The sequence below is a fragment of the Castor canadensis genome, chromosome 7 (assembly GCF_047511655.1).
Source record: "Castor canadensis chromosome 7, mCasCan1.hap1v2, whole genome shotgun sequence".
Classification (NCBI taxonomy): Eukaryota; Metazoa; Chordata; class Mammalia; order Rodentia; family Castoridae; genus Castor; species Castor canadensis.
The window spans coordinates 28478222-28502165 of NC_133392.1; the positions used below are offsets into that span (position 1 = coordinate 28478222).

The 23944-nt window shown below is 38.7% G+C and overlaps 1 protein-coding gene and 1 long non-coding RNA gene across 6 annotated transcripts in view; one reads left to right on the forward strand and one right to left on the reverse strand.

Annotated features, from left to right (window-relative positions):
- The window catches only part of Slf2 (SMC5-SMC6 complex localization factor 2), a 54685-nt gene extending 31651 nt beyond the window's left edge, over positions 1-23034 (reverse strand). For 2 of the 5 annotated variants that reach the window (XM_074078506.1, XM_074078505.1), the window contains exons 1-5: positions 11124-11263; positions 8593-8636; positions 7384-8120; positions 5617-5674; positions 374-1338 (exon numbers count right to left, since the gene is read on the reverse strand). In XM_074078506.1, coding sequence (XP_073934607.1) covers positions 374-1338; positions 5617-5674; positions 7384-8120; positions 8593-8636; positions 11124-11263 — 1944 coding nt within the window. Of the gene's footprint in view, positions 1-373; positions 1342-5616; positions 5675-7383; positions 8121-8592; positions 8637-11123; positions 11264-22924 lie in introns of those variants that run through there. The other 3 variants (XM_020177677.2, XM_074078504.1, XM_074078507.1) reach the window with 2 other exon arrangements.
- On the forward strand, positions 11213-13433 carry LOC141424755 (uncharacterized). Its single transcript, XR_012449652.1, has 3 exons — positions 11213-11344; positions 13009-13161; positions 13257-13433. It is a non-coding gene; the product is annotated as an uncharacterized lncRNA (long non-coding RNA).
- Positions 23035-23944: the final 910 nt, after the last annotated feature.

Below are 23944 nucleotides of genomic sequence, written 5' to 3' on the forward strand. Positions count from 1 at the left end.
TATAATCTATAAGTATACATAAATTGGAATACATGCTTGAAATTTCTTTTACTAAAAAAGTGTGTGTGATCAGGAAAGTTTGGAGACCACTGATTTACAGTAATAAAACTAAAGACAAGGGAAACTCATTTATCAAACAAGGTATTTTTTCTTTTGTGGAGTACTGAGGTTTGAACTCAGGGCCTCAGGCTTGCTAGGCAGGTGTTCTTCCACTTGAGACTCTCTGCCAGCCCTCAAACAAGAATTATACCAGTTTCAGTCCACTGAGTTGTAATAAATACTGAATTTAAAAAGAAGTTTTAACAATCTATCCTCTTTCACTAATCAGTGTTTTTACTCTTCAAGTAAAGATAAGTATCACAGAACTACTTACTGTGTAGTCTGATGACTGAGATCTAAGCCCCTTGGAAAGGGGAGGCTTTCCTGAAGTTGCAGGAGTCTGATTGAAGTTCAAAGCCATTATTTCTTCCAATGATTTTAATTTTTCCTCTTCCTCATCACTGTCTAGGTTGTAACCTAAACTTTCTTCATCACTATCAAAATCACCCCTGAATTTTCTTTTCTGTGCACTGCTACCTGCATTAGAATTTCCTGAACTCTCTTTATCTGAAGGTATTGTAGGGCTTGGGATACATGGCACAACTTCCAAAGCAGCTGGAGGAGACTTTGTAGGAGTGCCATACTCTGAACGCAAAGATCCCCCAAAAATTTTCCCTGAAGATATATTAGAATCAGCCTTATTAGTCTTTTCTTTGTGTTCCTTGTGTTTGGAGGATTCTGTAGAATGCCCAGAATATTCTTTAGATGAGGAACGCTCTTTATCTTTTTTAGGAATTGGAAGAGCACAATTTTTAGCATTTAATGTTATTTGAGAGGAAACAGCACTTGGAACATGGGAAAGTAAAGGTAGAAGTTTTGTCTCTTCTTTTGATGTCATGAAGCTAGCAGTTTTATTTTTCTGTAGGTTGCTAGATTTTTTAATTGTAGATTTTTCCTGAGGTAAAGGTAAGTGGGGTTTCTGTATCTTAGTCTCTTTGGTACTTGCCACTCGGATTTGGTCACTATTCCTAGAAGAATGGTGGCCAGAATTTGAAGGTACCAAGTCTGCAGAGTGATCAGTTTCATCATTTGGTTCCTTGGTTATATCTTCCAAACGTAGCACACCACCAGGTGTCTTCAGTGCAATATGTCTTATAAATTTTTCCCTCTGATGTGGTATATCAGGACGCTTCTCAAGGAAGGACTCTTTTGCTTTTGGTATCAGAGATTCTCTTGTGCTTTTCAGATCTGAATCCACAGAGTTTCTTTTTCTTTTGTCAGAAAATTTATTCTTAGAGCCTGCTAAAATTTAATTTTTGTTAGATTAGTGAAAAGTATATTGTTCTGTGTAAAGCTTATTCACTGAGTGTCTAGAACACCCTGATAAAAAGTTTAAAATCTGAAAGTTTAGGCTGATATTATTCACTAAAAGTAAAATGAGGAAAGATTATGTTGTCAACCGATTTATCAACTGATAAACTGTGGTGTCCAAGAAATTTAGAGCCATTGACAAACACTCATTTTTATTCCAAAGCTATTAGAAATTTACTACCTTACATGAATTAGATAGATACTAGGTATTAAACCCTAAAACAAAAAAACTGTTTATCTGTGCCAGTGGAAGGATTCCAAAGGTACTTTCCCTTAAAGAGGATATTCTTAAAGCCCAGGACTATCTGGGCTTAAATGCATTACTTACAAACACATATAAGGTAAGTAATTAAGGAAGATAAATTTTAATTTCTCATTTTAAAATAAATTCACTCAGGCATGGTTACATGCTTATAATCCTAGCACTTGGGAGGCAGACGAAAAGATCATAAGTTTGAGGCCAGCCTGTCTGCACAAAGAAACCCTGTCTCCCAAACAAAAAAACAAACAAAACCAAACAACAAAAAAAATAAAGTGAATTCAACCAAGTTTTTCTCCCTAACAATTACCATTACTTTTTCTCATATATCCCTCTAGTCTTCAGCTATGTTATAGGCTGAATTGTGTCCTCCAAAATTAACATGTTCAAGTGTTTGATCCTCACTACCACAGAATGTGATCCTAATTGGAAATAGTCTTTAATTTAAGTGAGGTCATTAAGGTCTGTGCCAATGCAATATGACTCGTGTATAAATGGGAAATTTGGACACAAAGACATGCAGAGGGAAGACAGTGAAGAAACATAAGAGGCCATGTGACTCTATGTAGCTATAAGTTAAGGAATGCCAATGACTGAAGGCAATCATCAGAAGCTAGAAGAGGTATTTCATTGGTATGAAAGGATGCCAAAGGCATTTCCTCTTGAAATGGCTATTCGTTTTAAGGCCAAGTTTAGGGCTGGTTGCATGGCTCAGATTGCAGAGCACCTATCTATCAAAGGCAAAGTCCTGAGTTCCAACCCTAGCAATGCCAAAAAACAGTAATCCCAGGACTACTTGGTTTCACAAATGTAGTATCTACAAACACATACAGCATAAGTGATTGAAAGCAGATAAATTTCTCATTTTAAAATAAATTCAGCTGGGCATGGTAACATGCTTATAATCCTAACACTTGGGAGGCAGAAGCAGAAGATCGTAAGTTTGAGGCCAGCATGGACTACATAGTGCGAGGCCAGTCTGGCTGCACAGTGAAATTCTGACCTAGAGTTATCAGAGAGTAGCCCCACAAACACCCTGATTTTGGACTTTCAGCTTCCACAACTGTGAGACAATAATTTCTATTTAAAGCCATATTGGCTTTGGAATTTTGCTACAGCAGCCCTAGAAAACAAAGCTGCATCCAAAAGCACTTTAATAACCAAATATATTTGAGTTAATCAATTTTTAAAAATTCACAATGTTCTTAAAAATGTGATAAATCTTTTTTTTTTTTCTCTTTTGGTGGTACTGGGGGATTGAAATTACACTTGCTAATTGGGCACTTTACCACTTGAACCATGCACCCAGCCCTCATTGAATTATTCTTTAATTATTCATTAAAAATTCACTATGGCTGGACATATAGCTCAGTAGTACTTAGTGATGGAGTGCTTGCCTAGCATATGAGTCCCTAGGTTTGATCCCAAGCACTGCAAACAATAACAAAAGACTACCTTTATATATGTGTACCACCAGTATTTCCAAAATTAAATTTCCCTAAGTCTAAATTTCTGTTTATAAACAGATGTCTTCACTCTCCAAAGCTACATAGCTAGACTGTGTCTCAAAAAGACAAAAGAGGGGCTCCGACTACAGCTCAGTGGTAGGGCATTTGCCTAGCATATATAGGCTCTGGGTTTGATCCCCAGAACCAACAAAACAAAAAAGAAAAAAATTCCCAAAGCCAAACTTGAGAGTTAGGCAACTATTAATTGGATAGTTTTATCAATACATAATGTGGAAAATTCAATTTATAAAAACAATCAATAAACAAATGTCCCATAAAGCAATTTTTCACAGTTATCTATCATTACCTAAAGAAACCATTCCATACCTGCTCAGTTTTTGGGGGTTAAATGTCTTATAAAATAGGGCAGGGTTCGGGTAGTGGTAGAGCAAGTGCTTATCATGTTCAGGTCTCTGGGTTTAATCCCTAGCACACACACCCACAGAAAAGAAAAGAAAAAAGGAGGTAGACAGGGGTCACTTACAAATGACAAAGAAGACTTGGAGTAGTTAAACTACCTTAATTTTAACTATAGGCTTACAAAGAAGGTAACTATACAGCAGTTTTGTTCCAATTTCCTACAGAAGTCAAATAATTTACATATAGTTAGGAGTAATAAAAAAATTATTGCTTTCCTACTGCTTATTCAGGAGACAAAAACTATTTACAGAAAAAATTTAGGACAAGACTGTTTATTAAGAGCTTTTACTTATTTATTTGTTTTTGAGACAGGGTTTTGCTATGTAGCCCAGGTTGACCTGGAACTCACAATCCTCCTTCCTCCACTTCCCAAGTGGTGGAATTATGGGTATGTACCACCATGCCTAGAAGAGCTTTTAATATCTAGGCCAGGTGTGGTGGTACATGCCTATAATCCCAGCATGAGGGTGGGGAGGGACAGGAGAATTTCTATTTCAAGGTCAACCTAGAGGACACAGTGAGATTGTCTCAGAAAAGAAGAAGGAGGGGGGAAGAAAGAAAGAGAGGGAGTGAGAGCTTTTTAATATCTAGAATTCTAGAATTGGTACTGATGGTAGGCTCCTCTTATGTAAGCCTCTTGAGGGCGACAGAAGAACTGCAAATTTTCATGGTTTTTGCACTCCTTGTATAGATTGAATGTTTTAGTTTTTCAAATATTAACAGCAAACATTCAGCTAAAAGAAGGAGCCTTTAAAAGGACAAAATTCAATGTTCATTAATAGGGGACTGGTTATTAATAAATTATTGAATGTACTGTGATGGATTAAATTTTACCTCAGGGGCTGCTAGAGTGGCTCAAGTGGTAGAGTACCCACTTAGCAAGCTCTGAATTCAAAACCTCAGAATGCAGCCAAAGGATAAAGCTTTGGAAGACCAAAGAACTAAATACCTACTCTTACTAACATCTCTAAAATTCTTGAGCTTCTGAGTGATTAATAATTGTGTGATCATGTATTTGGTAACAGCAGTTAAGATATCATTTGCAGTTTTATTATCATACAGGACAAAGCATGACACATAATAACCACTCAAAAAAATGTTAGCATTATCATGTCCAATGTGTTTTACTGAATGTTGAAATATGTACACTCCACTTTTCAAAGTTTGTGGTAACAGAAGGAAAAACCACTGGTAAACCAGAATATGAAGAATTATTATTTTGGGGTAACTTTCATTCTCTGTGTAATAAATTTCTACAGCATTTTAACTTTAATGTTCTATTTTCTAGTTTAAAAAAGGATACTAGGAATTACTGAGTTAATGGTAGATATCTATTATATATTCTCAACCAAGATATTAGAAGTACAAATTAATATCTTGTAGGTAATCTTGAAATTTGTATTAGAAAGACATATTTGTATTTGAAATATTACATACAGTTAGGAATGATGAAAAATTCCTTTCCTCCTGCTTATCCAGAAGGAGATAAAACCTATTTACAGAAAAAGTTTATAATAAGCACCTGCTTGCTAGGCAGACACTCTACCACATAAGCCACTATTCCTTCTTTTTCTTTTGAGACAGGGATTATAGCTATGTACTACCACATCTCTAAGAACTATTCTTTTTAAATAATAATTTTGCCAAATTTTTAACTAACCTGTGAAACAATTTATCTGTAGGAGGGGAACTACATATCTGTACAAATTTGTTTTAAAAAGCAGTGCTGGAGGGAAGGGGGGGATGAGGGAGACCGATGGAGGGGTAACTCTAAGATACATTATAAGCACGTATGTAAATGTCACAATGAAACCCCCTTGTACAACTAATATATACTAACAAAAAAAGAAAAAAAGAGCAGTGCCATTAAGATGCCTACAATCACAGCAATACAGAGATTGAGGTAGGAGGACCATGATTTCAAGACCAGCCTGTGCTATTCAGTGAGACACCGTCTCCAAAACCAAAACAAAAGAAGTGAACTTATTTAGAAGTTCAGATATTTAATTTTGATTTTACCTGAAGTAGGTTCCCATGAATCAGAAGAGGATCTTTTTCTTGAGAAATGTCCATTTTCCTATTAGAAAAAGGAGAAAAAATTAATTAGGAGCTTTGGGGACTAAAGAGTATGAACTTTCCTTTATAACATTTATATATAGATTTCTAGACTGAATAAAGCAAGCACCTGGATTTATAAGTAAAGTTTCAGTTCCAAAATAAAATATATAAAATGAAGGGCATTTATAGGGGATGTAGCTCAGTGGGTACAGTACTTGCCTAGAACATGGACGAGGCCTTGGCATTCAGTGCCCAGCCCTGCACACACACACAATAATAATAAATTTACGTATAAATAAAGAACAGTTGTATCATAAAAATGTTAAAATGTCATAAAAACAATGTCAAGTTTTTATAATTTAGATATAACTAAAAAATTAATACTTTATTTGAATGTATTATTATATGGACCAAATATTACTAACTTCTATTGATCATCAGCAATCTCACTGGCAAAGGCACCAAACTTCTTGCAAACAAGCCTCAAGATTTACAAATATATTTTATAGCTGGGTGTGGTAGTACATGCCTGTATTTTCAGCCACTTGCAAGGCTGAATTAGAAGGGGCCTGGCAACTTAGCAAGACTTTGTTCCCAAAAATAAAGGGCTGGGATATGTAGCTCAGTGGTACAGAACTTGTTTAGCATGAACAAAACCCTAAATTCTACCCCCAGTACCATATAAAACAAAAACCTGAATCTTCCAGTAATCTATGATACAGCATATATTTACTGTTAGACTGTCATAGTTTGGTTTATTTTTGGTCTATCTGGCTTTAGAATTTCATAGTACCTTATCAACAGTGCAACATTTTTTTCTTTTTCTTTTTGACATAGAAAGATCTGGCTATATACTAGGCTGGCCTCAAACTCGAAATCCTTCCACCTCAGTCTCCTGAGTCTGGGATTCGAGATGTACGCCACCATAGCTGGCTTAACAGTGTGCTTTCTGGACATCTGATCTTCATTTGCTCTGTACACAGAGAAGCACTTTGAAATTAATTTCACTTTCTAGGGGAGAAGAACAGCTTTTATGCTAATCTAAGTTCAGTCTATATTCTGAAAAGAAAATTGTGATGAATTAAGATATGTTTGGACAGTTTTCTAAGTCATAGTTATCTTCTAAGTTTTTCTAGACCCATAATCAATTATTTAAGATTTATATATAATCTGAACCAGTGACTCACAAACTTTAAAGTGCATAAGAAACATCTGGAGAGTTTATTAATTACACATTCTTGGGCTCTACCTTCATTATTTCTGGTTCAGTGGGTCTAGGGTGGGACCTGAGAATGCATTTCTTTTCCTGGTGGTACTAGGGATTGAATCTAGTGCTAGGCAAAGCACTCTGTTGAGCCACACTCCAAGCCCTTTTATTTTTGAGAGAAGATCTAACTTTGAGCTGGTCTCAAACACACAATGTTCTCATAAAGAACCTCTTAGTAGCAGGTATAGGTGTGCCCCACCACACCTGAGACTGTACTCCTAACAAATTCCTAAGAGCCCTTTGAGAACCACTGCTCTAAACCATTTTCTGTTAAGATTTTCCATTCCGTAAGTATCTCCCTTAAAAAGGACCCATACTTGCCTAAACGAATGCTTATTTTCCTGACTAAAAAACTGTACATTAGTCTTTCTTTAAAGATAAGAAAATGATACACTTTTAGATTTAATATTCTAAATATGACACAGTAATGACAAAGCTAATTCAGTAATTATTGCACATACCATGTTTGAAAGATTACTCTTTCCAGGTATGACATCATTCTGTTTACTTTGTTCCTGTCCTGGTTTACATTTTCTTCCCACAATAGAAGATTTTAAGGAAAGATTGCTTGCTTCTGAGAAAGAATTTTCTGAGTTGATTCTCTGCTCCATTTGCTCCTTTCTCAACCTTTTTTGTTCTCGCTCTTTGCAGTAAGAAGCTAGTGATGACTGGAACTTAGCTCCCAGTGGGCTTTCTCCTGGCTGGTGCCTGGATAGACTGCTCCTGCTACTAAGACTTCGGGAGCCATTCTTCAAGATGTCAGTTTCTACCACTGTGGCTTGCTTTTTGGAGTCTGCATTGGTCTTGCCTCGATCTCTGTCATTCTTCTCCCTGCTATTTTCATGCATGAACAGTGACTTTCTTCTCTCTGGAGACCGGTGTTTTTTCTTTAGTGCCTTCATTTCTTTTGACAAGTGATATGAAGAAGGAACATAGATATTTGTTCCTTTGGGTAAATATTTGGAGGCTAGTGACACACAAGGCCGACGTGACTCATGCATACCACGATCTTTATGGTGCTCTTTAACACCTTTCATGAAAGCTTCTAAAATAGGGCTTTTTTCTGATGACACCCTTTTGGGTTTAGATTTTTTTGGTGAAGATAGTTTCCTTTCAAAATGCTCTGTCCCAGTGATAGACAATCTACTTCCTCCATATTTGATGTTTGATTTTTGTGGAGAATCCAACATATGTCTATCTAAAATAACCAATTAAAACACATACAAATTGCAAGTTATTTAAACATATGCTGTATATGAATACTTATCTTAATTATCAATGTTTAAAATACTGTATTAAAGCTACCACAAAAAAATTAAGACATGGTTTACTTGGCAATAGCTTTGTTTTCAAAAAGCTCCCTTTTGCTACATCACACAGCCTCCTTACGGCTCTACTTATAAGTTACTGTATTAGAATATCAAAACAGTATGAATCGTAAGTATTATAAACTAGAATATTTTAAATGTAAGAATGCATAATACTAAAAACTGTTTATAGCTTAAGTTAGCTTTATAAAAATAAATACTGTATCTTTATTTAAATAGTGCATTTTCAATTTTGAACACTATGTTTACTCAAACAGTTTAGGGTAGGTTTAAAGGTTGAAGCCATCTCTCTCTTCAACTCTAAAACAGCCCACCAAAAAAAAGTATTAATAGTACACATACCTTGTTTAGAAGCTGGTTTGAAGAAATCTATAATTGACTGCTTCCTGAAAATAAAAGCATACTAATATGGTATCACATGAGCAAATATTAAAACCTCAATAATTCAGATTAAATGGAGAATGTTAGATCTATGGAATATAAGCTGAATTTCACTATCTAGTTTACCCAAGTTCTGACAATGGTAATCATGCTTTGGTAAGCTGTAAAAAATGTTGAAATGTAATTCATCATTTTCTGTACGTATATGACAACAGAACTGAGACTTACATAATTTAGAATCCTAAAATAGTAAAACTGGTGTGTAAATCCAAGGAATTGATACAGAGTGCTTGTTAATACCAAAATGCTCACAGAATACATGGTAGAATGGATAGGCAACTGATTCTGTTTACTGATATCTCCAGTGACTGGCATAAAATAGCACTGAAATAGAAATTTTCTGAACAATGGAAGTTATAAAAATGAAGCAAAACTTGAACAGATTCTCATAACAAGAATAGCAGATGACAGAATGTCAGTATGAGTGATCTGGCTGATTTGAGGAGACAGTTCAAGAGGAACGTGGTAGGCAAAGGTAGAAAACTAAATATCAACCTCACACTACTCTTCTTATATACTATAGTAAGATGCTGCAGTAACAGCAAAAATTGGAATGAGTCTTTCACTAGTGTTTCAAATGTTTCCTTCTGTATCTAACAATCTTTAAGATATTGGTAAAAATAACATACTACCTGGGAAAAATGAAAAAAGCAACAACAAAACAAAAACCAAAGAGATAAGTTAACAAGTAAAAAACAACAAAACCCAAATTGCTTGACTTCTGACCAGCACTTGTATTTTTATTTGTTCATGTAGAGTTGCCAGCTATAAAAAGAGAGATAGAGAGCAAAAAATTAACTTTCTGGCAATTTTTGCTAAAATGTATTAATTTTTGCTGAAAGAATAAGCTGTAGACTACCAGTTTCTCTAAACACTATGAGGCTGAGATACTCAATGAAAACCTAAACAATCCAAATTCGAGGATGAGCTCCTCCTGCATCTTGTACACTTTACAGGTCACATTAGAAGAACAATGAACATCTTTACTGGCTTACTGAGAGTTCACCATGTTTGAAATGTTGGCAGAAAACCTAAGCAGTTATGAGATGGATGTGATAGGTTATGGAAAGAATATATACATTTTTTACAGGAAATAAATTAATTCAGTAAATTAACTCTACAGGAGAGCAAAGGAAAAAATGCTAGAGGACGTGCAAAGGGGAGAAAGATGGTGCCTTGTTATTGGTGGAGAGAGGCAAAAGAACCCAGAAGCAGCTAATTCAAAATAAAACTACACTGAATGTTTTTTACATTAACTACTAAATTTAACACTGTATCTCCCAAAATATTAGATTTCAGGTTCTTTTTCAATTAATACATCAGAAACAGAAAAATGTCTTTAGGTAAAACACGTAAGTAACCTGTAAAAATAACCATGAATGTAACATTCTGGAGGTGCTAGTTTCCCAGATTCATATGCACAGAAATGTCCATTACTTATTTACAACTGGCTAAAGAAATTATAACAGCTTCACTAACCCTTATCTGAAACTTCTGGGGCTGAATGTGAATTCTGAATTTATTTTGAATTTACTGGATTTTTAGAAAGGGGATAACTTGAATATATTATGTAAAGCTCCCAGTGGGGTTTGGTACTGCAACCTGTAATCAAACATATTAATATTTCTCCTACAAAACTTGTGCTAAATTTACTGAAAACGTTTGGCTTTCATAGCTTCCTGGCTTTCAGAATTAAGATAAAGGATTGTGGACCTGCACCCACAATATTAGAACATGAATTTACATGTTACAAGCATTTAAACTTAAAATAAAAGACAGTACCAAGTGAGTAGAGAATTTAAACATGTTTTATTGTAAGATGATATAGTTTGATGAAACGCCCCATCTCATTACATAGCCCCCACAAAAGTCTGTACAAAAAACAACAAAAAAACCCCTGGGCTCTTGGAGAGGCATAAAGTTACTGCAAGAGAAAACAATCATAGTTTAAGTCTGCACGTTCTTTTATGTATGAGTTATCAAGGACATTAAACTTTTAAGTAATTCATGTGTTTCCCGCATTACATCTTACGTAATTTGACCTACCATTTAGAAAAGGTTCACACTACTAAACCCCTAGGATCAGAACTGAAAATGTACAGAAAACAATCTAAATATGCATCAAGAACGAAGGGCCCCAGGTAAAGCTCTCCAAGAGGACAAAAAAAAAAAAAATCACGTTCCACCTAAAGTGAGCTCTCCATGGCCACCCAGGCCGTGGTCAGCAGAACCAGAGCAGCTCTTAGGCTATAGAAAAAGAAACTTCAACTCCCAGAAGCCCCGCGCGGAGGCGGGGCGAGGGCTTGCAGGCCCCGGAACCCAAGGCCTGAGCTCGCGGAGGATGGCGGGAACTGAAGAGCGGCGGTCCACAGTCCTCCCCTCGTACCCTTGCCCCCGCGACCCGGCCCCTTCTGAACCCCACTGCACGGTACCTGTCCCCGGGACTCTCTGCTCTCTTTCTCGCTGCAGCAGGGGCGGTACTACCGGGTCTCAGATGGCAGCGCGGGGGCGACGACCCCGGGGCTGGGGACGAGGGGAAACCTGGCCTAGCGAGCATGCAGCGCCTTGTCATGTCGGCGCCGCTGGCGACGGCGGCATGAGCTGTGGCTGGAGAAGTTGGGTGCGTGGTTGCCGTCTTGCTGCTGAGACTCGGGTAGGCTGTCGGAGCAGAGGTGGGCGGCACCCCCTTCTCTCTTCATGGCGGTTCTCTCTCTTCGGAAGTGACTCCGGTGTGAGCGGGAAGGAACCTGAGGACCAGCAGGAGGCGGGTCTTACGTGAGGGCTCGCGTTCTGATTGGATGACATGGAGGCCACTCTGGTGGAGGTGCAATAGGAAGCTGTAGCCTCTCAGGAGGAGGCGGGGTTTCTTGAAGGGGGTGGGGATGAAGAAAACTGCCCTCCCCAGCCGTCACGTGCGCCTAGGGCGCGCGCCTTCGCGTCGCGGCAGGGTCAGCCTTGGCGGGTGCGTGGTGGGGAGAGGGAGGGAAGACCGGGCCACCGTGGGCGCTGTGGCAGCTGGCGACACCCGCCTGATCGAAGGCTAGGGATGCGTTTACAGAAGCAGACTCGAGGCTGCAGCTGCCCTCAATAAGGATGGCCAACAGTTGGTCTCCTGTGTCACAGTTGTACTTCAGAAATCCCCAGCTGTCCGTTACATCGACATTTGAGCATCTTAGGTCAAAGTGCCATAGTGCTGTCACTATTTCCTCAGTACTCTGTTGGGCCAATTTGAAGACTCGGACGGCTTTCGTTAAGTGGTAGTGGTAGGGATTGTCTTTCCTTTTAGAAGGGAAAAAAACCCATAGAAATAAAGACAGTTTTCATCGCACAGAAGCGTTTTGTTTCCCACGAGTTATTCATGAAGTTCCCGCAGCATGCTTCCTTGGAGACTTTTGGAAGAAACATAGGGTCAGCATTCAATTACCCACATTAAGGGGGACAGCATATGCCTGTAAAAGCTGCCAGCAGTCCCCAGTCCTTTGGAAAGGGCCTGTGCTTTAGAGACTGTTAGGTTGGGTTTTTCTTATAAATGACTCATCAGAATGTCTCTGAGCCTCAGTTTCCACGTCTATTCAATGGGTATATTGCTTACTTTTATGGGTAATCATAAATTATAAAAGAAATAAGCAATGTAAATACAGAATTCAATTCTCTTTTGTAATTGGTACTCAGAAAATTATGATTGCCTTTTCTTTGTTCTCCAGATAGACTCTTGCAGTGAATTTAACGTCTTATAAAAATCTTCCAGACAAGTTGTGGTGGCACAGGCCTGTAATCTTACTGTTGCAGGATATTCAAGCAGGGAAATGGGACATGGACACCAAGGCAGTTCAGCAGGAGGCAATGTTTTATTGTGCTGTCATAGACTCAGCGGATTCATATCCAAAGGCTGAGCCCTGAGAATCAAGGGGCCTTACCTTATATACTCTTGCAAGCAGGTTACAGAAGCAAGAAGCAAGGTTTAACCCATATATAGATGCATGCAACTCTATTGGCTACTTCACTCCCCAGTGATATGTGACCTTCACGTTTAGAGTCTGAAGTTTTCTCTACCTGCTATGTCATCCCCTCCACCGCACCCCCCCCCCCAGCATTATCAGAACACAGACTTGCTTGTTTCTTTTCTGGTCCTGCTTCCTGCTACACTAGCACTTAAAAGAGTGAGACAGGAGGGGTAAATATTTGGAGGCCAGCTTGACCTATATAATGAGACCCTGCCTCAAAAACAAACAAAATTCAAAATAAGACCTTCCAGAGACAGAGAAAATACTGTTATAATAACTATTAATAGCTGCTATTTATTTTTTATTTTGGCAGTACTGGGGTTTGAACTCAAGGCAAGTGATCTACCATTTGAGCCACACCTCCAGCCAGGACCAAAATATCAATCTTGAGGATGTCCAAGTATTAATTAACAGAGATGTTCAATCAGTTGGTTTGGACAAAACCTTAAATGACAAAAGAATTTGGGCAAGTCTCAAGTTTGTTGTACTGAAATCAAACTGTTCCTGTTGCTAAGCCTTCCAGACTGACCTAAAGTTTACCTCCTTTCTCTTCCCTGACAGCCCTCAGGAAGAAGAATTAATGAGAATAAAGTGGACAACAGTAGAGGGAAGAAGGTAAATGGTGAACATACATCTCTCCATTCATTCAGAAAACTTACATGCACAGAGATTTTCTAAGTAGTAATAATGCAAGAAAGGTAATACTGAAATAAAGGATAATTTTTCTGCTTCTAATAACTGAGACTTACGGTTTTTATATGAACATTGTTCCTTATATAAGAAAAAAAAGAACATAATGCTGAAAATGTGTTGAAATGAATAATGAGTTCTACATTTGTTTGTTAAGGCCTTTTTTAACGCATTATTTCCTATCCTTTGACTTAGTGCTTTGTGTTTTATGTTTCTACATTACGAAGTTCTTGCTTCTATAACAGAGCATATCTACAAAACATTTAATCCGATTTCATTGCATTCTCAATCCATAAAAAGAGTAATGTATAAAAAATGTGTTCTGCCTGATCAGTTAGTTGTTTTTCTTGGATTATAGCACTTGAATTATCCATCCTCCCAAGGTATTACTTCAAGAATGTACTCATGCTACCAAACAATAGTTTTCATATTTTCTTAATCTGGGCAACAGATTATGGAGTTTAGTGAGGCAAGAAATCTCTTGATCAATAAATGGAGATGGAGTCATAATGAAAACACAATTTTAAAAATCTCTTCTTAACAGGAAAGTAGTTATCTAAATCCTCAATAAGCATCAAGGCTTTTTTTTGTTTAAGCTGTGCAAGAAAATGATGCAGATTTGGGCGAGATAAGTTCAACATACAAACTGGACTGGCTGAGAGCCTCTAAAGGTTCTTCCCCTCAAATAGAGATCTCTATTTTGTCTCCATTTCCCACTTTAAATGTGCACATACATCACACACACACACACACACACACACACACACAAACACTAACACAGTTACTGTAAGGGCTTTTTTTTTTTCTTTGCAGTGCTGGGAATGGAACCCAGGGCCTTGCTCATGCTAGGCAAGCATGCTACTGCTAAGTGACACCCCAGCCCTATAAGAGATTTTTATGCTCTAGTTTATAGTAGACTGGAAATAAATGGTGAGAAAACTGGGCACTAGGTAAAAGATGTCAAAGAGCATGTGTTGTGTTCACTTGGGAAGACTAAAGGGGGGAGAAAAACTGAGGTAGGGCTGGAGGGAAAGGATGATGAATAATGTAAGCAAAACTGAGTTAAAGGGTTAACATGAAACCCCAGCCAGGGTTGGAAAAATAATTTGGAGTGATTAAGACTGGATGACCTTAAGTTAGTTTGGGAAGATTTCTGGGAATGGGGATAAGGAAGCAAAGATTGGAATGGCTTCAGTGCATGAAAGTTTCATAGGGTATAGCTCAGCTCAGTTTAGCACCTTGAAGTTGTGAAAAACAAGTCATTGGGCTCTGGCCTTGAAGAGACACAATGGGACAGCTGCTGAAACAATGTTGTTACATGAACAACAGATTAAGTTTGCTGGAAGAGTCAAGTTCAAGGTGGGAGGGAGTTCTGAGAGAAGTAACAGTATAACTGATGCCAGAGAACCTAAGCAGTCACAAAGAGAGAAAACATCTTGGGCACATTGGCTTACACAATATCTTGAACACTCAGGGAACAAAAGGACAGTAAGTTACAAAGAAAAGTTACAAAGAAAGGTACTAAAACTGCTGGGAACTCAAAAAGTAATTTACAAGAATGGCAAATATTTTGTTAGATTGCTACAGAATGTAATGAAGTTCAAGGGTTTTGGAGGGTACTACTCTAGGGCAGACCAAGAGACAAAGGCCCATTTGCTGTGGGGCTCCGGGGCAGGGGCAAGAGTATGTGCAGGGTGGCCTGAGAGGAGGGATAAGGAACAGGCACAGAAAAACAGGAAATAATTAACTTGAAAGCTGGACAGAGAAAGAAAGACCACACGGGGGTCTCAAGAATGGAAGGTAAGCTCAAGATTCAAAAAAAAAAAACTTTACAAACAGATGTTGAACTCAAAACTGCTGAACAAATGCTTGAGAAAAGCACCAGCTTAGTTTCAAAGGTTACTGGGAAAGCCAAGTATAATACAATGTAATCGTCATGCAATCCAAACTTCCTGGGAGTACTTAGTAAAACTGCAAAAGCAGATTTGACTTGTTAAGGAAAGACGGTTGTTATTTCATTATGGAATGGTGAAAGACAGTTTTGCACACCTAGACACACCAGAAACATATTTGTGATTTTTGGCATATCTGATGAGTTCCTATACTATTATTTAATTACTTTTTCTTTTCAGTGATGGGGAATCAAACCCAGAACTTTGTTACTGCTAGGCAAGCACTCATCCCCAAACCTTAGGTTTCTTTTTTTGAAACAGGGTCATACTATGTAGCCCAGAGTGGCCTCAAACTCCTGGTCCTTCTGCCTGCTCCTCCCAAGTGCCAGTATTACAGGTGTATACCACCATGCCTGGTTCTATTTTTAAGTAACTTCTAAAACTTAAACATTTAATTTAAAAGAAAAATTTAAGGCATTTCCAAAGTGAAAAATCAATATCACGTTCCTAAAATTTAAGATAACTGTAAGTAATATATAACGAAATAATGAGTGACTAGTAAAAGTATTATATCTTGGAATCCTCCTGTGTCAGCCTCCTGAGTGCTGGTACTTAGGTCCCATACACCACCATTCCTGGCTCACTCAGATGGACATAGAGATAGGGAGAAGAGAGAGAGAGAATATATATACTTTGTGTGCGTGTGTGTGTGTGTGTGTGTGTGTGTGTACGTACAGGTTTGAGTTGCAATATACTTACATTCAATATATTAGCGAGAATGGCAGGGAGCCTCAAAGGCTCTTCGTCCTCTGAAATAGAGTTTAATCTCTATTTTGTGTTTCTACTGCTTTCCCACTTTATTTTTAATTTAATTAAATTTATTTCCAGTATTGAGGTTTGAACTCGGCTTATATCTTGAGCCATTTCACCAGCCCTTTCTGATGGTTTTTTTTAAGATAGGGTCTCATGAACTATTTGTTTAAGTTAGTTTTGAGCTGTGATCCTCCTGATCTCTGCCTCCTAGGATTCCTGTAATCCTAGCTACAGTCATGAGCCACCAGCGCCCAGCTTGCTTTTCTCATTTTAAATATGTGCATATACACTACACGCAAACCCATATATTAACAAAGTTATTGTAAGGTTTTTTTCCCTTGTGATTTATAGAATTATGTAGTCATCTTGTTTATCAGTGGTGGTAGGCATAGATATCACTTGTGCATCTAAAATCTAAGAGACTCTTTGGGAAATATTGGTATGAGGGATGCCAGCCTGCAGTCAGGTGTTTTTCACACTTTGGTTTTAGCAAGCCACTGCAGGATTTTGGTTCTTTTTTTTTTTTTTTTTGGTGGGACTGTGGTTTGAACTTAGGATTTCATGCTTGCAATGTAGGCACTCTACTGCTTGAGCCACACCTCCAGTCCCATTAAAAAGTTTTGAAATTGATGTAATGGGTCACTGACCACATTAAAAAGCAACAACAAACCCCACAATGGAATAGAGAATATCGGTGCACTGCACATAAGATATAAGCATGTATGTATCGTTTTACAGAAGTTTTCTTTCTTGTTATGTATGTAGTTTCCATGACTTATGCAAAAGGCATTTCTGTAGTCCCTGCTGTAGGCTGATCAAAATGAAAGTTATTACTGTAACTCATATTGATGTTTCATACTTCCATGTTTGAGTGGCGCTGAATGGTGTAAGCTGTTTTGGAGAAAGAGCTGGGCTTCATTTGGTCACTCCAGCTGGTGGGGCAAATGGGCATAACTTGGGTGCTCTTTCTGCCCTTTTATGACCATACCCTCCTGGAGCAGGAAGACTTGGGGAAGGAAAATCATGACTACCCAGCCTATCCAAGGAAGATTCCCATGATAATATAATGTACAATCTGCCCTCCATATCTGCAAGTTCTAAAACCAATCATGGATTTAAAATATTCCCAAAAAGGTTTTAGAAAGTTCCCAAAAGTAAAACTTGAATCCACCACACTCCAAGCAAGCACTACACTAAATCGATGTGAATGAAGTGATGTGTGGGCATACCTGCTGTAGCCTCCAGCCATGATGCATGTCTCTCCAGGCATTATTTGCCTCTCATCTCTTGCATGTGCCATGTAGTTAGGCCTATAGTAGTTGTGTCTGTATTAAATATGTCCAGACTTTTTTTCTTGTCATGGTTCCCTAATTGATAGCAGAATGATGAGTATATAGCATTTATAGTGTGTTAGATATTATAAGTAATCTACAGCTGATTTAAAGTATAGAGGGTATACCAATATTAACTCAAAATGGATCAAGGATCTTAATATCAGACCCCAAACTCTAAAGTTGGTACAGGAAAGAGTAGAAAATACTCTAAAATTAATAGGTATAGGAAAGAATTTTCTCAATGGAACCCCAGCAGCACAGCAACTAAGAGATAGCATAGATAAATGGGACTTCATAAAACAAAAGCTTCTGCTCAACGAAAGAAATGGTCTCTAAAAGTGAAGAGAAAATATTTGAGTGGGAGAAAATATTTGCCAGCTACACATCAGACAAAGGACTGATAACTAGAATATATAGGGAACTTAAAAAACTAAATTCCTCCAAAATTAATGAACCAATAAAAAAATGCGCAAGTGAACTAAACAGAACTTTCTCAAAAGAAGAAATTCAAATGGCAAAAAACACATGAAAAAATGCTCACCATCTTTAGCAATAAAGGAAATGCAAATTAAAACCACACTAAGATTCCACCTCACCCCTGTTAGAATAGCCATCTTTAGCAACACCACGAACAACAGGTGTTGGCAAGGATTCGGGGGAAAAAGGAACCCTCTTACACTGCTGGTGGGAATGTAAACTAGTACAACCACTGTGGAAAAAAATTTGGAGGCTACTTAAAAAGCTAAACATTGATCTACCATATGATCCAGCAATACCACTCTTGGGGATATACCCAAAAGAATGTGACACAGGCTACTCCAGAGGCACCTGCACACCCATGTTTATTGCAGCACTATTCACAATAGCCAAGTTATGGAAACAGCCAAGATGCCCCACTACTGACTAATGGATTAAGAAAATGTGGTATTTATACACAATGGAATTTTATGCAGCCATGAAGAAGAACGAAATGTTATCATTCGCTGGTAAATGGATGGAATTGGAGAACATCATTCTGAGTGAGGTTAGCCTGGCCCAAAGGACCAAAAATCGTATGTTCTCCCTCATATGTGGACATTAGATCAAGGGCAAACACAACAAGGGGATTGGACTTTGATCACATGATAAAGTGAGAGCACACAAGGGAGATATGAGGATAGGTAAGACACCTAAAAAACTAGATAGCATTTGTTGCCCTCAACGCAGAGAAACTAAAGCAGATACTTTAAAGCAACTGAGGCCAATAGGAGAAGGGGACCAGGAACTAGAGAAAAGGTTAGTTCAAGAAGAATTAACTTAGAAGGTAACACACATGCACAGGAAATCAATGCGAGTCAACTCCCTGTATAGCTATCTTTATCTCAACCAGCAAAAACCCTTGGTCCTTCCTATTATTGCTTATACTCTTTCTTCAACAAAATTAGAGATAAGGGCAAAATAGTTTCTGCCGGGTATCGAGGGAGTTGCGGGGGAGGGAGGGGGTGGGGACTGGGGGGAGAAATGACCCAAGCATTGTATGCACATATGAATATAATAAAGATTTAAAAAAATAAAGTGTAGAGGGTGCTGTATAAGTTATATGCAAATACTATGTTATTTTATGTAAGGAATTTGAGCATGTGCAGATTTTGTATCCCTGGGAATCTTGGAACCAATCCCCTTTGGATACCAAGGGGCAATTCCACAGAGATGGAAAGTCTGCACTCTGGACCCTTCCAGACCTCACCCTTATGTATCTGTTCATCTGGTGTTTTATTCATATCCCTTAAAATATCCTTTATAAACCAGTAAATGTGTTTCTGTGAGTTCTGTTAGCTACCCTAGCAAATTAATAGAATCCAAGGACAGAACTCTGATTTTTTTTCTGGTACTGGAGTAGGGTCTCAGGCTCTTTGCCTGGGAAGGCCTCAGACAGATATCCTTCTACCTATGCCTCCCATGTAGCTAGGGGATTATAAGTATGTATCACAACACCCAGCTTGAGGTAGGGTGTTGTTAACTTTTTTTTTTTTTTGCTTGGATTGGCCTTGAATTGCAATCTTTCTATCTCTGCCTCCCAAGTAGCTGGGGTTACAGACATGAGCCAACACACCTGGCCCAGAAACTTATTTATACCTTGTGGGTTAGAAGTTCTAGAGGCTCAGACTTTTGACTGGCCTCTAACCGGGTTGGGGGGGGCAGTCTTAGGGGACTGAGCTCTCAATCTGTGGGATCTGGTGCTAGTGGCAGAATTGATTTGAGTTAGGGATAGGGGACCCAGTTGGTATCTCTGTAGAATTGATACACAATTCTTATACATTTATACTCTGTGTTTTGAGAGTATAGTAGGAGAAACTGAGTTTGTTTGTTTTTTTTCCCTGTTAACTTGCTTTTTCCCTTCCCATGATGTAATAGCTTCTAGATGGGGAGGAGTGTCTAAGGTGACCCTCTCAGGTTCCAGCGTGTCATCAGTAATCTAGGGACTATAGGTGAGAAATGAGAGAAAAGGAAGAATGATACAAAAGAGGCAGAAAATGAAAGACCTCATATTTTTTGTTCAACCTGCATCTCACATAAAACTACTTGCTAGAAATGGAGAGAGACTTTAGGGATGATACATTTGGTCTTGCAGACTGGCAGAGTGGCTCAAGTAGTAGAGCACCTGCCTCATAAGTACAAGGTGCTGAGTTCACTCCCCCACCCCATTACTGCCAAAAGAAAAAAAATCCAAAGTACATTTGATCTTGTATCTTTGATAGTTTATACCAGGATTCAGTACATAATTATCATTATGCATTTTGCTGTTACTATTTTGTTTTATTTTTTGTGGTGCCAGGGATCAAACCCAGGGCCTCACACATGCCTAGGCAAGCTTTCTACCACTTAGCTACATCCACAGCCCAAGTGGCCTTTCTTTCAGGCAGGGTCACTGCCTACAGTCCCTGCCTTCAAGCTTTAATTCTTCAACAACACCAAAATGCTGAGCCTCTTAAGCCATCAGTCCTGATAAGATGGTCTCCTGAAGATATGTACATTTTAGCCCCACAGAAATTTTTTGTTTATTTTTGTTTTAGTCTTTATCTTTTTGAGAAGCAGTCAGGATATGTAACATAGGCTGGCCTCAAACTCATGATCCCCTTTCCTCAGCTTCCTGAATTCTGGAATTGCAGTTATCTACTACCATGCCAAGTCCCAAATAATATATATATATATTTTTGGTGGGACTGGGATTTAAACTCAGGCCTTCACACTTGCAAAGCAAGATGATCTACTTCTTGAGCCACATCTTCAACCCATTTTGCTCTGGTAATTTGGAGATGGGGGGTCTCACAAACTGCCCAGGTTGGCCTCAAACCATGATCCTCCTGATCTCAGCCTCCAAAGTAGCTAGGATTACAGGAGTGAGCCATCAGCGCCTAGCAGCCCTATAGAATTTTTTAAAGAGAGAGCAACATTTATAAATCAAAAGAATTCACACAAAATTCTAGATTTCTAGCTTTGGTACAGTTAAGGGTCACACAGTTAAGTCTACAGGGACTAGGTAGGTAATATAAGTGAATCAGTCCATTTGCCTACCTCTTATAGAGTTGTAGTCAGAGAATATTTCTTAACAAGAGTCGATTACAAACACATATTGGACGTTTCCATGGCCAAGCACTATTCTAAGCAGTTTTGAATACTGACCCATTTAATCACCACATTCCCACAAATTAGAAAACAGTGGCCTTTGTCCACTGTCTATACAAGCATGATGATAGTGGTGCCTGGTACACAACTTCAGTGTGGAGGGAGGTGGGACTGGAAGAATTGGAGGGCACATTCCTAACTAAATGGGGGCAGCCTCTCTGGACCATAATTTCCATGTAGGAATGCAGGCCTGTCTCCTCTCCTGTCAGCCACAAACCCTGGGGAGGAATGGAGTGAGACATGACAGACCTGCAATAAAAGCACGCAGCCACTCCATGTTTTGACATATACCCTAACATTTGTTTATTTCTATACAACTATGAGACCATGTTCTCTTAAAGCAATTGTCTCTTGGAGCCAAAAGAGGAAAAAATAATGTGTGCTTTTGGTGTTATAGGGAGTAGGCAAGATTCTTACTCAAGTGTTCTTACTTAAAGAAATTACCCTGTATTATCTATAATCAGTACCTATGGGCATCTAAAAAGGACCAGTGGCTAATATCTATCAAAAATGAAAAATGCATATATCCTCTAAACTAGCAATTTGCTTTCTGATGTGTCTTTGAGATATACTTCTATGTTCACAAAGATGGATGTAAAAGTATTCATTGAAGTATTGTCAGTAGCAAAAAACTGAAAGGAAACTAACTAATCCAGTAGTAGGGAACTGGTCAAATAAATGGTAATGTATCAACACAGGAGAATATCATGCAGTTAGAAAGTCTTAGTTAGATACACGGGATGTGTTGTGGTTAAGTGTGCCTCACTGCCTAACCCCTTCCTCTGTCAACCTCAGTACCCATGTGTTATCAGTCACTAAGTCTTACTGACTTTGTACTCTAAGAAGCACTTGTATTGTTTCTTCTTTTTTACAGACACACACACACACACACACACACACACACACACTCCTTTTTGATTCTTTTTAGAAATTTAAAAGCTATATATAAATACTATATATATAAATTTCTCTCTAGAATGAAAGCTTTAGTTGGAAAAGCCTCTAACAACTAATCTTAAAAGGCAGGGTAGCAATCTGAAGCCAGACTGTCTGGGTTTGAATCTTAGCTCAGTTATTCTTTTGGAGGTTTTTTTGTTGTTGTTTTGTTTTTGTTTTCAGTGGACTGGGGTTTGAACTCAGGGATTTGTGCTTACAACGCAGGCACTTTACTGCTTGAGCCACACCCCCAGTCCATTTTGGTCTGGTTATTTTGGAGATGGGGTTCTCACAAACTTTTTGCCCCTGGCTGGCCTGAAACTGCAATCCTCCAGATCCCAGCCTCCCAAGTAGCTGGGATTACAGGCATGAGCCACCAGTGCTGGCTTCCTTTGGGAGTTATTTAACCCCTCTATGCCTCAGATTCCTCATTTGTAAAATAGTGCCAATCTCATTGGCTTGTATTAATTCAGTGAATACATATAAAGTCATCAAATAGTGTCTAGCATCTAGTAGGTACTCAATGTTCATTCTGACAATCTCTTTATTAGCTGGTTACTAATAACTATCATTTATTCATACCGTTATAGTAGGGACTTGGCAAGGGGTGTACATGGTACAGGAATGGTGTTAGCCTACGTGACACCTGGACATCCCCAACTAAAGTTTCAGGAGTACCCACTGACCACGTACTCCCTGTTTTGGTCTTGATCCACAGTGCTTTCTTTCCTGTCTTTCCCCAGCCCTCTATTCCAGGTACTTAGCTTCCCTATAAGAAGTAATTGGAGACAGAGAAAAATATATTGCATCAAATGAACCTGAGAAACTTTCTTTGCATTGTAAAGGCCCTGAGCAGCCACTCGGCTACTTCTACCCCAGTCCTCTCCAGGCCACTCACCAAATCTGGCTTTTCTTTCTTTCTTCTCTTCACTCTTAAAGCAGGCTTCAGTCTGGGGTATCAACGTGTGGTAAACCCGAACCATCTGCGCCAAGATTCCCCCAGAAGCTAGTTTCCTATGCTGCGGCCTCACATGCTCCTTACTTTAATGTTCTGTTTCTGAACTCTCCCAAGCACAAAATTCTCATTTTGTGTTCTTTTATGATCAGAGCAAAACCACCCTCTACTGGGTAGTCAGGGGCAGAAAAATGTGCTTTGTTTTTGTTTTGTAGAGCATAGCCAGGAAGTGCCACGCCTGATTTTCTAGAGGCCCTTAGAGTGCTGTTGGCTTAGATCACAAATGAAAAATTCAGATGTGGACAGGTGGGAAGTCAAGAGATCAGCCTTAGGGATTCTGAGTGTCTCCAATTCAGCAGAACAAATGACAAAACAACAGGTGTCCACAGATGTACTGACCCATGAGGCACTCATACCCAAAGCTCAGTTTGGGGACTGAATTCTCTTATGAAATCCGGCCTCACTTTGTGTGGCCCTCACTACCCAGTCTCCCCAGGGCTCAGGAAATTATGGATTCTGCTGGCCTTATGTTACAGGTGCCAGGAGGTTATGTGTGATTCACCCAGGATTAGCTGGCTTCGGGACTCAAAGTTCTGACATTTTCAGGTTGTTTGTTAGTCACAGAACATTGCAGCCTACCTTCTTGCCTAGTAATTAAAAAGTATGTATTGGTTTAAGCAAATGCTCAGGGCAACCAGGATTGACAGGATTGAGACCTGTTGAATGAGAATCCTAAGGCTAGTGTCTTCAGAGTCATAAAGTGCTGTCTTAAAATACAAAGACATTTTCAGGCTGAGAAAGAAAGTATATTATGGAAGAAAGAATTGACCTGACTTTCCTGTATTAGAATTATGAATGGGGTTGATGAACTTTGGAAAGTAGGCATTTTGTTTACTATTTCATAAGGTAGACAGAAAGTAGAGCAAGGGACTACTAGTGTAAAAAACTTTGTAAGTTTTGTGC